Source organism: Anoplophora glabripennis, unplaced genomic scaffold (assembly GCF_000390285.2).
Source record: "Anoplophora glabripennis isolate ALB-LARVAE unplaced genomic scaffold, Agla_2.0 scaffold31, whole genome shotgun sequence".
NCBI lineage: Eukaryota > Metazoa > Arthropoda > Insecta > Coleoptera > Cerambycidae > Anoplophora > Anoplophora glabripennis.
Genome location: NW_019416897.1, coordinates 1,117,037 through 1,130,637, shown reverse-complemented (window position 1 = coordinate 1,130,637; position 13,601 = coordinate 1,117,037). Strand labels below are relative to the sequence as shown.

General features: G+C 35.8%; 1 protein-coding gene across 1 annotated transcript; it reads right to left on the bottom strand.

Annotated features, from left to right (window-relative positions):
* Window positions 1-1,193: 1,193 nt before the first annotated feature.
* Window positions 1,194-12,549, bottom strand: LOC108905745 (tetratricopeptide repeat protein 21B-like). Its single transcript, XM_018708751.1, has 10 exons — window positions 12,264-12,549; window positions 10,945-12,129; window positions 9,566-10,148; window positions 8,693-9,233; window positions 6,289-6,708; window positions 5,991-6,160; window positions 5,811-5,915; window positions 5,354-5,750; window positions 1,888-2,076; window positions 1,194-1,776 (listed from the first exon to the last, which is right to left on the bottom strand). Exons 2-10 carry the CDS (start codon window positions 11,994-11,996, stop codon window positions 1,310-1,312), a joined length of 3,924 nt encoding a protein of 1,307 aa, XP_018564267.1. The 5' UTR covers window positions 11,997-12,129; window positions 12,264-12,549; the 3' UTR covers window positions 1,194-1,309.
* Window positions 12,550-13,601: the final 1,052 nt, after the last annotated feature.

Genomic DNA, 13,601 nt, shown 5'->3' with positions numbered 1-13,601 from the left:
CGCGCCATTATTCTATGGCTAGAAATTGGCCTCAATGATTTGGGATCGAGGGGGATTATCCCTCTTTATCCTGCCTCATCTCGTGTAGGCCTGGACAGCCTTCGTAGGTGGGCCCCATCCGTCGTCTACCCCGACCGCAAATGCGGCCGGTGTAGGCGCTTTGTGGGACCTCCTTTTGTCCTGGCTGGGCCCCGCCGGCTAGGGCCCTTTCTTCTGGCGCTCTTCTTGCTTCGCCGGCGCGTCTGTGTAAACCCCGGGGGTGGTGTCATGTTTATGGTTGGGTAATCCAGATGCACCGAAATAGAGAAGGGGAGATAAAAAAGCGGCAGTTTGAATTAAAAATCAATCATGCCCTTTTTGTGAAGTGTTACAAATTTTAAAATAATAATAATGTAGACTACTTTGAATTAGAAACATAAATCAGTAAGTAATGAAAATATGTCGGTGTACAAGGAACATTAGCGACCCTAGCAGTAAAAACTAGAAGTAATTTCTACTATTACATTGACGAATTTTATCAATTCTCTTGTTTAGTTCGTGCTCAGTGCTCCTTGTCTAGTCTCCCTGATCTGATATTTTGACATCATATGAGTTTGAGTCTTTTCTCTGTTTTGTGAGTACGAGTTGTATTGTTCCTAGATAAAACAAATTATCTAGGAATCTAGGACTAGCTATGTCCTGTACAGATTTAGTTTCGCGCAACTCACTCGGTTTCAAAAATACAATACCTATGTACGTTTTCAGCCACGAAATTTGAATAATTCTAAATATTTCGAATTTTCACCACCAAGAACGGCGGTGACATTTTAAAAATTATGCCGATGTTTCGCATGGTACTAGCTAGGGTATTGTTTTTACTAAATAATTATCTTACATCTGCACCTTGTATATTTTTGGATATTTGGTTTCTATGCTTAATTTTAGGGAAACTTTTATCAAGCTTCCTTATATCTATCTCTAATGGTCTTCGAGATATTTCAAATCTTTCAAATGACGTTTCGATAACTTAAATAAAAAATGCCTATTTTTTTAAATCGTGCAAGCTGAAGTATGTATTGAAATTTGAAAGAGAGGTAAGGGGATGCCTACCCTTTGTTCGTTATTTTAAAAACTGTTTAATTTTACGGAGGTTGGTAAAAATTTATTTTAAGTTTGAACTGCCAAAACTTTTGTTTTGCCAGTAAGAAAAAAAATTGACACAAAAGAGATTTTTATTGAAATGTAGCACACATCAACCTGTATAATAAATATGTACTTTATAAACTAGCATAAAGTGGGTGGACGGATTAACAACATTGAAAAAAAAAAATCATATCCTTAAATTATTCATGCACTTATCCAAGATATCCTTTTTAACTCTAGGATACTCTGGATTCAACTTCAAAACTTCCTGCGCTACATCGATCGCATCCGGGTACTTCTTGCACTTCATCAAACAATAAGCCAACTTAAAGCCTACGGAGGGATTCGATTTCCCTCCGAACCTCCACGCCTGCTCCAAATAATTCGCCGCCTCCTTATAGTGCTGCTCCTTCTCGGCGATGAAGCCCAAGAACTCGTAAGCTTTCGTGCATGCCTTGTTGTGCTGAATGACTTTGTTAATAAGGTCCGTCGCGATGTCAAATTTTGTCGATTGGACGTAGTAGTCGGCCAGGAGGAGCCAACAACGTTCTAAGTATTCCGCGTCTTCGAATGTCCAAGTGGACTTGACGATCCTCTTCAGTTGGTTTTTAGCCCGCTGACCCTGCTTTAAAAGGGTGTAAGCGGTGGCAATGCCTGAAACGACAGTAGGAAAAAGTCGTTAAAACGGATGGGACGGAGTGTATTAACACAAAATAAGAAAATACTAAAAATTTCTACTGTGTTCAATGAATTATGAAAGTTCACCTAAAGTGGTGCCTATATTATCCTTGTAGGCGTTCTCGGAGGCTATGGATGCAAAATCCTCCAAGGCTCGTTCGATGTTATATTTATCCTTGGTAGCAAGCAAACGGAAGTTCGACAGGAGTCTGTATGTTAGGATTTCATCCCCGTGAGCCTCTAGTTTCTGCTTTAATTCCTTCAACAGACGATCAGCTGTATAGAAAAAAAACTTAATCTTAAAATCTTAAAAACGCCAGAGTTAAAATTTTTAAATGATCGTCACACACAAAGAATGTTTTCTAAAACTTATCAGGCATGTTTGTACTGAAGCTAATAAGCATCACTTAACAATAAGTCATTCTTAAGAAGTCTTAATTCATTGCACCGTTCACTAAGTTCTTAAGTATCGGGGCATTGTTTAAGTTCTCACTGTTTTCCAACAGATGGCATTACCGGAACTGCATAGGTATAGTTTAAGATGGTAAGGCATCCAGGGCGGAATTTTCTCTTAGTGGTGCCCTGGGTACCGTAAACAATGCCGTCCCATTACCCATATTCTACACAAAATGGACGATGGGTCAGAGTCCTTTTTGACTTTCCGCTACCAAAACCACTAATTTTTCAAAATTGGGAAGTTATTGATTTTCGGGCCGATTTTTGAAAATCGAGTATTCATCAGATCTCGAAGTTTTGAGATCATGGGAAGCTAAAGCTCAGAAAACTAAGCCGCATGCTGTAAATCCCATCAAAATCAGTTCGAGAAAATTATTGACGAAAAGTTTTGAAAAAAAATTTTTTTCTTTTGTAACGACATTTGAATTCCTAGTGAAATCGAGATTTGGTACTCAGCTATCTGTATGTGCTTTCAAAACGTTAACAAATGCTGTGGATCGTACCTCAACCGGTTGATTAATTTAAAAGATATCTACCCAAATATTGAAAAAAAGTAATTTGAAACAATTATCGGATTTTTAAGCTCTAAGAGCTTAATTACTTTTTTGTAAAAAATCTATTTTATTTAGGAGTGTTAGATAATATTTCTTTCTCCTTTTCATTTTTCTCCAAAGTGCGCTTTTGATACGCAAATCCGCTTAACTTTTTCCGTCCGTCACTCATCTTTATAAATTATGCACAGGTTATACAGGGTGTCCCGAAGTCCATGCAACAAAATTTGATCACAGATTCTTCAGACAAATTTAGGGGACCTGTATTTTTTATTTTTGCCAAGTGGCCCCCTCTTTCAGAGTTACAGCCCCCTGAAGTCCGCCCATAAGAATAATCTTTTTTTATATCTCAGAACCATGTTGTACGAGAATCATTAAATTTGGTACACAGGGGTTTTATGACATGTGGAATATGATGGTGCTACGTTTTTTGGCGGGGAACCACCTTAAGACAATTTTTTGTGGGCTCCCTTGTCTTTGGAGCCAAAAAAATTTGTTCACATATTTAAATTTCTTAAAATTTATCAGTCCACTAGAAAGCCATTAAATTTTAAAACTTTTTGTCTATACTTTTTTCGTAAAACGCAATGTTTTCGAGAAAAATGTCAAAATGCATATCGTGATTCGCCATTTTCCTCAAAAACATTGCGTTTTACGAAACAAATATCAAGAGACAAAAAAGTTCCTAGATTCAATGGCTTTCTAGCTAATAATTTTTAAAAAAATCAAATTTGCGGCCAAATTTTTCTGGTTCCAAAGACAAGGGGGCCCACGAAAAAGTGTCTTAAGGGTGTTTCTCGCCAAAAAGCGTAGCACTGTGAGATTCCACATGTCATAAAATCCCTGTGTACCAAATTTAGTGATTCTCGTACATGGTTTTGAGATATAAAAAAGACTTCTTTGGGCCAGATTTCAGGGGGCTGTAACTCCGAAAGAGGAGGCCAGTTGGCAAAAAGAAAAAATACGAGTCCCCTAAATTTGTCTTAAGAATCTATGACCAAATTTTGTTGCATGAATGTATATGTTTTTAGATAAATATATAAATTTATTGTATTTATTTTTATTTGTAAACACACACTTGAAGCATTTTTGATAGCGCAAAAAAATGTTTTCGCAAGCCCCGAATTTTGCCACCACTGGGAATTTGCCGCCGTGGACACTAGCCCCTAGTGCCCCTAGTGTAAATCCAGCGCTGAACGCACCTATAAGAAAGCTTGAAACTCAGTGTATGTTATTTCGCCAAAGTGTAAACTACTTTCTTCTCAAGGTGTTAAACAAGTCGAATTTCTTGGCAAAAAAAGAGTATTTGCGGGGAATTCTACTGAACTACTTTATTCAAAAGAAATCTGCAGAATTCTTTGTGCTTCATCTGCTGAAAAGAGTAGTGTACACTTCGGAGAAATAAAATACACTGAATTTCAAACTTGCTTATAGTATTTAATTGTCAGTGTTGCGAGAAACAACTACTCCGAGAGCTATATGCCCCTACAGGCATTGAATTATACTCGCAACACCTAGTGCAACAGCTAGGGTCGTTCGCCAGGCACCCACCAGGCACAGACCGGTTTCAGACTTATTAATCCTCATCAGTGTGTCATAGGTGAGACAACCGACGAACGAACCAGCTGTTTTTCGTCGTATCGTCACAAGAAAATACATTGTACGCGGGAACGCAAATGACTCCATCTGTCGTGCAGAGGGCGAAGACAATGTTTTAATTATTGTCAGTGTTGCGAGAAACAACTACTCCGAGGGCTATATGCCCCTACTGGCATTGAATTATAACCTAGTGGAACTACACGGTTGCAGTTCTGGTAATGCCATCTGACAGAAAACAGCGAGAACTTAACGTTCTTATATATTTTACACTTTTAGTTTAATTTGTGGCAAAGATCGTATTGTTGTTAATCAGTGAATTAAATTGATTTATTTGTAAGTATCCTGTTTAAACGAGGACAGAGACATTTTTGATGTGTTCTATTATGTAATAAAACTGAAATTTTATTACACAATTTGTTTATCACAATCAATGCACAAATAACAAACTTTCCTCCATTCTAACGCAGATTTTCTATAGAATGGAGTTAGTTTGAAACTCAAATTACTTTTTGGTGAAAAGAAATTTGTAATTTACGATGCCGCTAGTTCAAAAGCGGCAAATTACAAATTTCTTTACAACAAAAAGTAATTTGAGTTTCAAACTAACTCTATTTCATAGAAAATCTGCGTTAAAATGGGGGAAAGTCTGTTATTTGTGCATTAAATTATATTTAGACAAACTGTGTAATAAAATCTATAAAAATGTATTGCTGGTTGCCTATTTGCTATAGAGCCCTCTTAAGTAAAGCAATCTCTGAAAAATTGTAACATTTAAAATAAAACCTCAATTCTAAATGAACCATATTCTATCACCAAGTGATTTTGTACCTTCCCCCAAAAACTGACATTTTCAATCAACAAAAGTCGTTCAATTTTGAATCGCCCGTAACGGAATTTTTGCCCAACTACAATTTTGAATGTTACTTTGACAAATATTAGCCTGTTACCCGTTTTCAAAGCCATAGACCTGGAATCTCTGTACTCGATGTCGTCACTGTCAAGGAACTGCTCTCCCAGCATCTCATCTTCGGGATTTAGGCAGATCTCGATCATATTATAAACGGCCATCTGTCCAAGCTCGGGGTCCTGCCTGGCGTTGTTGAAGTTCCTCAAGGCCCCGTTCAAGTTGCCCGAGTACCACTGGTAGAGGGCGGTACAGTAGAGGAAGCCGGGATCTTTCGTGGGATTCTCGCATTTCTTTTCAGCAGCGGAGAGGTACTCTGGGAAATCGTCGATGTTGCCGGTGCGGCGCAGTATCTCCACCAAGCGGACGAGAGCCTCCCAGTTCGTCGGTTGTTTGGTAACGAGCTGGGTGAAGTGGAACAGCGCCATGTCAAAATCAACCTGCGATCGTTAGAAAAATGTTTAGTCGAATTAATTGAAACGCAACAGAGTAAAAGTTACCTTCCGAAAAGCTATATCGGCCATCATAACTGACGCCGTTTCGTTCTCTGGGTCCAATCTCAATATGTTCGCACACGTTTGCTGACACAGTTCCAAGTAATTCATCTGTAAGAAAAAGTTGTAAATTACATGTAATTTTATACTATTTTAAAGCATCAGCAATAAAAAAAGTGTACTTGCCTGCATGTACAACTTTGCTAGCGCCACCATAATGTTGATGTTATTGGGAGATACATCCAAGCCCTCTTTATAATAATTAATCGCCTGTTCGTTGTTCTTGACGGATATGGCCATCTCTCCCAATTTCATCGAAATATTCACGAGAAGTTCTACCTCATTTTCAGGAGAACCTGGAATTTCAGGAGCGGTCAACAGAGATTGCTTTAATTCTTTTAATTGTAGCCGCCGTGAATTCAAATAGTTATGTGCATGTTACGGCGCACTAGTTAGGAATAATTATAAGAAACAAAAAACTCACCACTTTGCTCCACTATAAATCTCTTCCTCAGTCGATTCTGGTTATCCATGGCCTCCTTCAAACTTTTCAGAGCATACGTTATATTTCCCGACTTTTCCTGAATCTGCGCCAGCAAGTTTAGCAGTCTGGTTTTGTACCGGAGGTATGTCACGTCTTCTGAATTAGTTGTCTTCTCGTCTTCTAATTCGTTCAATAATAACAGTTCTCCTTTCTCAAAATCCCTTAGGTTCATATACAATTCGGCTAGTTGTAACTTCAGCTCTGAATCGTCGGTCTTTTTTATCGCCTCCTTGTAATAGGCGACAGCACGGGAGAAGTAGTGAGTATCCACCAGAGCCTTGCCCATTTTGGATATTAGAGTGGGATCGTTTGAGTTTGCCTTTAATGCTTTTTCGTAACAGTCAAGGGCGTCGTCTGGTTCTAGATACAAAGTTTTTTTTATATATTTAATTAAATTGGGTGCAACTTTGAATGGGGAGTATCTTTAACCTTTAGAAACATGTATTAAAATTTTATTTTTTGATATTCTGTCGTGAAAATTTATTTTTTTTAACATTTTTGATAATTGACCTCAAACAAAGATGCACGTTAGTTTCAACGCATGCACAATTGGCAATTGGGCCATGCATTGTTGTCAAATCTCATAAATTAAAGGAAAGTTTACTAAAATGCAAATTTTCACCCCACCCACCAAGAAGTATGTACGACTCTTTGGTACGTTACTTTTGTTGATTTTAAAATTACGGAAATAGTTAAATTGGATCAAAATTGCCTAATTTATACATTAACTACTAACTATAAACTAACTATACATTAACTTAAATCGAAAATATTTTCCTTAGTTTTTGAGATTTTTTTAAAAAATATGTAATTTTCACATTCTGATTTACTGCTTTCTGGATTTATTTGAAAAGCTATATAAAAAGAAAACTTTTTAAAAATAACTGCTTCTCTATTCAAATCAGACATTTTATATAACATTTCGTCTTTTGACAACCATCATTAATAATTTTTTTTAAATACAATTCTATTAATATTAATGGCCATAAGCATGAGGAAAAATATCAAGTATTCTTGTAAGTTGTATTCTAATGTCAACTTTGGACTTATCAAAATTTGTTATTTGTTCATATTTTACTAATTTATGAAAGCTTTTGAATACAGGGTGTAAGAATTTTGACTGCCATCACTTCAGCATGGGATAGAGTAATCATAAATGTACAAAAAAGTTGTATATTACAGGGGCGTAAGATTAAAGGATTTCAAAACACAGCGAGTATTAATATTGGAGAGTTTCATCACGTGACAACAACGCTGAACCTGCTGATGCACGCCACGTGTACATGTGACAGACTTGTCCTACGGAAAAAATGTAAACAGCTATTATTGTGAAACATTTAGTAAATTTCAAGACAATTGTTTTCCAGTTTTTAACGAAATAAAATAAAATGTATCGAATTTGTAGTGCCAAGATAATGCTGCGCTTAAATTACGTATTTGAAAAATATGTAATTAAAGTATCCAAAGATTCACGTCGTCCAAATAATCATTCAGTAATTTTTAAATGAACAAGTACAAAATAAATTACAACATATGCTCAAAATGTCCGCCATCATTTTCAATGCACGCACGACACCTTCGAATCCAATTTTCACTCACTCGCTGGAAAACACCTCAAGAAAAGGAAATAGTGGTACGCAAAAAACACTCCGACTTGGTCGAATCCAGATACCAACAGTATTGGTGGTTGCTGGACACCTCGTGTTAATAAACTGCCGCTCTGTTGTCACATTGCTAGATATGAATTTTATCGAATTTTAAATTTATTACAACGCTAATTGTTTTTTAGATTAAGCATTAGAAGTTCAAAAAGTGATAAACATTGTATTTTATGGTATTTTATGCACCCAGTTATGTTCCCAGGTATTCCTTAAGTAATTGAACTTTTGTACATCAAGTTGGAGATTTTGATAATTTTTTTCTTGGAAATGATTGAGTTTAGGACCCATGTCATATAAGGTTTTTTTTGTTTATTTTAATGTATTCTATTGTCTGTTAAAATTAAGGTAGTCAAACTTTTAACACCCTGTATAAAATTGGAAATATTAAAGTACAAAGTCTTATAGCACGTAAAATAACTTGAAAATGCCCACCACACCATATTTGGAAGAAATTTTCAACCACTGCGGAAATGGAGAAATATGTAGTAGTATAATGTAAAAGTAAGTACTTTTTATTGCTGTTCATTATTATTTTTTTTTTTTGGAAGGTAGTTTCAAGAAAGTAGGAAGTATCGTAATTTTCTACGAGTTTTATTTTTTCGGCTTTTTCGATGCTTCATATTGATCTAAATTTAACTTATTCTTGTCCCAATCAATAAACTTGAGGTATCGATGCAACTTACCTAAAACGTTCATGTAAGCATCACCAAGAAGAACATAAGACTCCGATCCTGGGTTTTCATCCACAAAATCCTGATAGCACTGCAGGTAAGCATACTTATCCTTTCTGTACTTCAGCAGCACCTCAGCATGCTTCGATTTAGCCTCTACGTAGCACGAATCCGTCGGTTTTATACGACTTAGCAAATCCACGGCTCCTTGTACGTTCTTCCTTTTCAATAAATGCTCGGCACTCAATAATAATATCCGAGATTCTTCTGGAGTTCCTTGGAGCTCCTCGGTAGCATCTTCAAGTACCTTTACGGCTTCATCTGTTTGACCCACCATGTTCAGAGTGTCGATCAGCTCTATGTAGATAGACGATCGTTCTAAGAGTGATATGTTGGACTGAGATCTGTCCTTTGTTGCGGCATTTACCAGACTGAGGGCTGTTGTGAGAGATTTGATGGCGTCGGCATAGTTGTTTGTGTTTTTGTCTACCAGAGCTAAGATGTAGTGGTATATTGGGTTCTCTCTTATTCTAAAATTGTGACTTACACAAACCTAAAAGTGGAGGAAGTTTTAAAAATATATGACTATTTTTTTCAATTCATGCAGTTGCGGTGTGTCTTATGATTGTAATTGTACCAAAAATGAACTAATAAGTTGCCCTACAAAAAAGTTATGAAGATAATCGCAGGCTCAAGGACACCATAATTTTTTTTAAAAATCAGTGAGAAAAATCTCGAGTAGATTTCAATTAGGTAAAATATACATGCATACAATATTATCAAAAAGTTAATAATGAAATAAATCAACTAAATATTGTCAGTTGCCTTCAGCTCAATTCCAAACCTTGTAAATTTTTCATCAAAATTGTTCCCCTCTGTACTTACCTCCAAACTTTGAGCAGCCCTGTCAAACAGCCCATGTTGAACTTGTATCTCAGCCATAAGCAGTTGCGCCTCTGTCATAGGGTTTTTCATGTCAACCAAAAGCTTGTCCAGAGTATTCATAGCACTCGTATTATCACCTTTGATGTACTGCAACTTCGCCAACAAAAACAAACACTCCGACAGTCCCGGACAAGCCCTCGTAATCAAGTTCAACACTTCGTAGATGCAATCCGAAGCACTCTGAGACAGAGATATGTGCTGCATGCATTCTTTCACCACATCCATCATGAAGTCTATTTCTAGCATTAACAAGTATGTGTCGGAGAACGGGCAAGACTTCATCTGTGACAGTTTCAACTCGCATATATTTTTTAAGTAGTTCAGGGCTTCTTCAGATGTGTCACTTATTTTTGCTTGGAGGAAATGCAGTAGCAGGTTTTCCTGGGCATCTTTCACTTCTAGGAGGAATTGTACCTGGTTCTTTAAGTCCTCGGAATTACCATTGTCTCTCAGTTCGCACAATGATAGGCCTAGCAATGCTTTGAGATGCGTTTCGTCTATTTTTGTGGCACTTTTGAAATACCTTAAATAGTGTAGTGCGTTACTAAAATGCTTAACCAAATTTTGATGGCAGATTGTATTCTACAAATTATCTATCCCAAAATTTCTACCTCTAGCTTAATATCTTGTAAAGTAAAACAACGCTGTATATTCTTGTTGAACATTGCTAAGATGTATCATTCTCGAGATAAATGATAAAATGCTAGACCATTTCTAGGTAATTATTTATTTATTGTTTAATATTATAATTAAAATTAAGAAACAAATATAAAATAGAATAATATTAATAAAAAAAACTTAAATTACCTAAAATACAATTAAAAATTACATAAGAACTGAAAAGTTTTTGTTCGTTTCTTAATTCAGAAATTCTTTAATTAGTGATTTTATTTGTTTAGAGCAGTAGTTTACTTCATTCATTTTGAAAAAGGTGTTTCAAAAGATAAAAAAATATTGTTAGAGTTAGCTGTAAACTGTTTATTTAGGTTAATAGTAGAATAGTGGTATTAAAATATACAGAGGGAAAGCCAAATTTTACAGTGCCTCAGTTGCTTCATACGATGAACTGCCACTGATCTACACAGACACTAAACGAGCCAGTTTCTTTGGTTAATTATTGCTAAAATGGCCATAACATTTATTTATTTTTGAAGAAACAAACTAATTAATTACACTATTTAATTAATTATTACTATATGGTGGCGCAGAAACAAAACGATGCATTTATTAACCCGTAATCTTTGCATTAAAAATAATTTCATTTAAAAAAATTTTAATTCACTAACTAACTACATTGATAAAGACTAAAACTGTCTTACCTTGAGCCTTCTTTGGTATTTCCTCTGGCTAGCGCTTGATATCCAAGTTCCGTAACCAGCTCTACACTCTCTGGATTACTCTGAAGAGCGTTGACTAACATCGCCGTAGTTTGGGACAAAATCTCACCATTCCTGTTACAAATTCTGCTGAAAATCTGCGACGTTTCAAGGACTATTTGCATATTTCCAGATTCAGAACTATCAAGAAGTTGTGCAAACTTCTTAATATCCATCAGAGCTTCTTCATAGTTTGCCGAGCGACACAACTGGATTATTATAGAAACTTTCTTTGTGTATAAATTTCTCGGATCGGTACTACAAATTCTGTTTATCGTTTCTTGTGTTTGGTCCCAGTCAAACGCGGCCAACTGTATCTTTAACTTCTGCACCAACGGTAAATTGGTAGAATTATATCGAACTATAGCTTTATTGATGACTTCTAAAGCCTTTACAAATTCATTTTGTAATAAGCAGCTCTCTGTAAAACCCATAATGGTGTCTAAATTTCTCGGATTAAGCTGCAAAGAAGTTTGGAAAATGTCTTTTATATTTAACGCTGCTTTTTTGCCACTTTTGTACAAGTTTAACAGGATCCAACCTTTTAAAGTTAAACATTCGGAGAGGGAGCTTTGTAAAGTTAGTGATTTCTCTGCATAGTCCAGTGCTTTTTCTGGTTTATTCATACATACCAGGACGAAGGAACAATGGTAAAAATCAATAGAATCTGCATCTTTACGATAATCTCTCATTTGTCCATCAAGCTTCACAAACAAATCCTTATTAGTCACCCCAAGCAATTTGTGGCTATACATAAGGGCTATGGTAACAGCTAGCTTTATGTCATTTTCCATGCGAATCGTTTCTAAATCGTGAATGCCCTCTTCAAGGCGGTTTATTAATATTAGGGACAAAGAGTGGTATAAATGGAAGGACGGATCACCTTTAAACTTAGAGATGCCTTCCTTAGAATTATGTAACATGTGATTGTATTGTTTTTCACGAAAGCAGTGAAAAATTTTAGATTTTAAATCTAATTCATCTGATTTATCCATTGCAGCAGATATGAATTTATTTATTGATTATATGTAGATTATATTTTCCATGATTTTCTGTGTAGCATTTCTTAAGAAAATGGCATGTTAAGATGACATTTTTCTCTTCATTCTCCAAATGATGAAACACTCTCTGAAATATAATCGAACTATAACACTTAGGCCTAAAATATTTTAGTAAAAAACTGTTACTGTAGAGGATTTTTTAAAATTAATTTAAAATATTTGAATCCAAAATGTAATCTATCACAAATACTCAAAAAATACCTCTGCAAGGATGTGCCCCAATCCAAGGCCCTGATATTCTTCGGGTATGGAACTGTGTACTAAATCATATGTATCAGCACCTATTATTTCATATTTCACAGAAGCAACTCGACTTTCATCTAACTTTATCGTAAACTCTCCAGTTAACAAATTATTTTGAACAGGATTTTCTATGATATTATTTTGAATCAAGTATAATCTTGTGCATGGTTTCATATCTAAACACAAATGATGAATCGATTGCACTACTTTATTTTAGAGATTATTTGTTTACATTGGTTAGGTTTTGGATGTCATGACAACTGACAAGTCTGACTCTGACAACAACATAATGGGCGTTTTCGAAAATTCACAGACTGCTCAGATCACTTTCTTTATCTTTGTCATTCTTGTGGTTTTAGAGAGAGAGAAGAATATGTCTAGATCACATCCAGTAGGGGTTTTCGTTTTGTCAATAATAGTTCCTATTAGCAACTAATATCAGTTCAGAGTCACTCTAAGTTGCCATTAGCTACTAATAGCTACTATTTTTGCCAAATCGAAAGGCCCTCAGTTAATTTTCGTAAACCCCATTCTAGGCATGGGTAACACTGTAAATTTTCGTGTATTGACACAACAATACCGACACGGCTTGCTGTATCAACACAACGTGTCAGCACAATTGTGTCATGATACATGATACAGTAACCTGGATCGGATAGATGCAGATGTGTGGCACTGTCTGCGTGTCTGCGCCGCGTTCAATCTCGTTATGACACGCCGGTTCCTTTACAAGTTCACAATATAATTTTAATTAGTCCAATTTTTGTAATTTATTTTTGATTATTTTGTTTTATTTACGAAACCATAGCTATCAGTATTTTTTTAATGTTTCAGTTTTAGTTTTGTTTTTTTTTAATTTTGCGGTGTTTTTTTTATCAAAGAGATTTATTTTTACTCGTGTTTTATGTAAATATATAGATATTTTAAACGACTTGAGTTTTAATAATTAAAATACCTAGGTATATTTTGAGTATTAAATTGTTTTACTCACAAGTTTTATATACTTAATAAATAAGTTTTGGAAAAAATATTAAATCGGGGACTCTGTGGCCCCTTAACTCCCATAATCGCGCTTCCGCGGTGTCATAATATAATCGAGAATCAGGATGGTGACTCGTAACACCGTGCGCAGTTTAGTAACTCGCAATCCGCAATTTCTGCCATCTTGGGTGTTATTAAGTGTCATGGTGTCACGCGGGCTGTTTCAGCACCCATGACACCCAGAGAGGTGTCAACACAAAAGCGCCATTCAACACGGTGTTACCCATGACTACCCCATTCCATTACAACAATTAT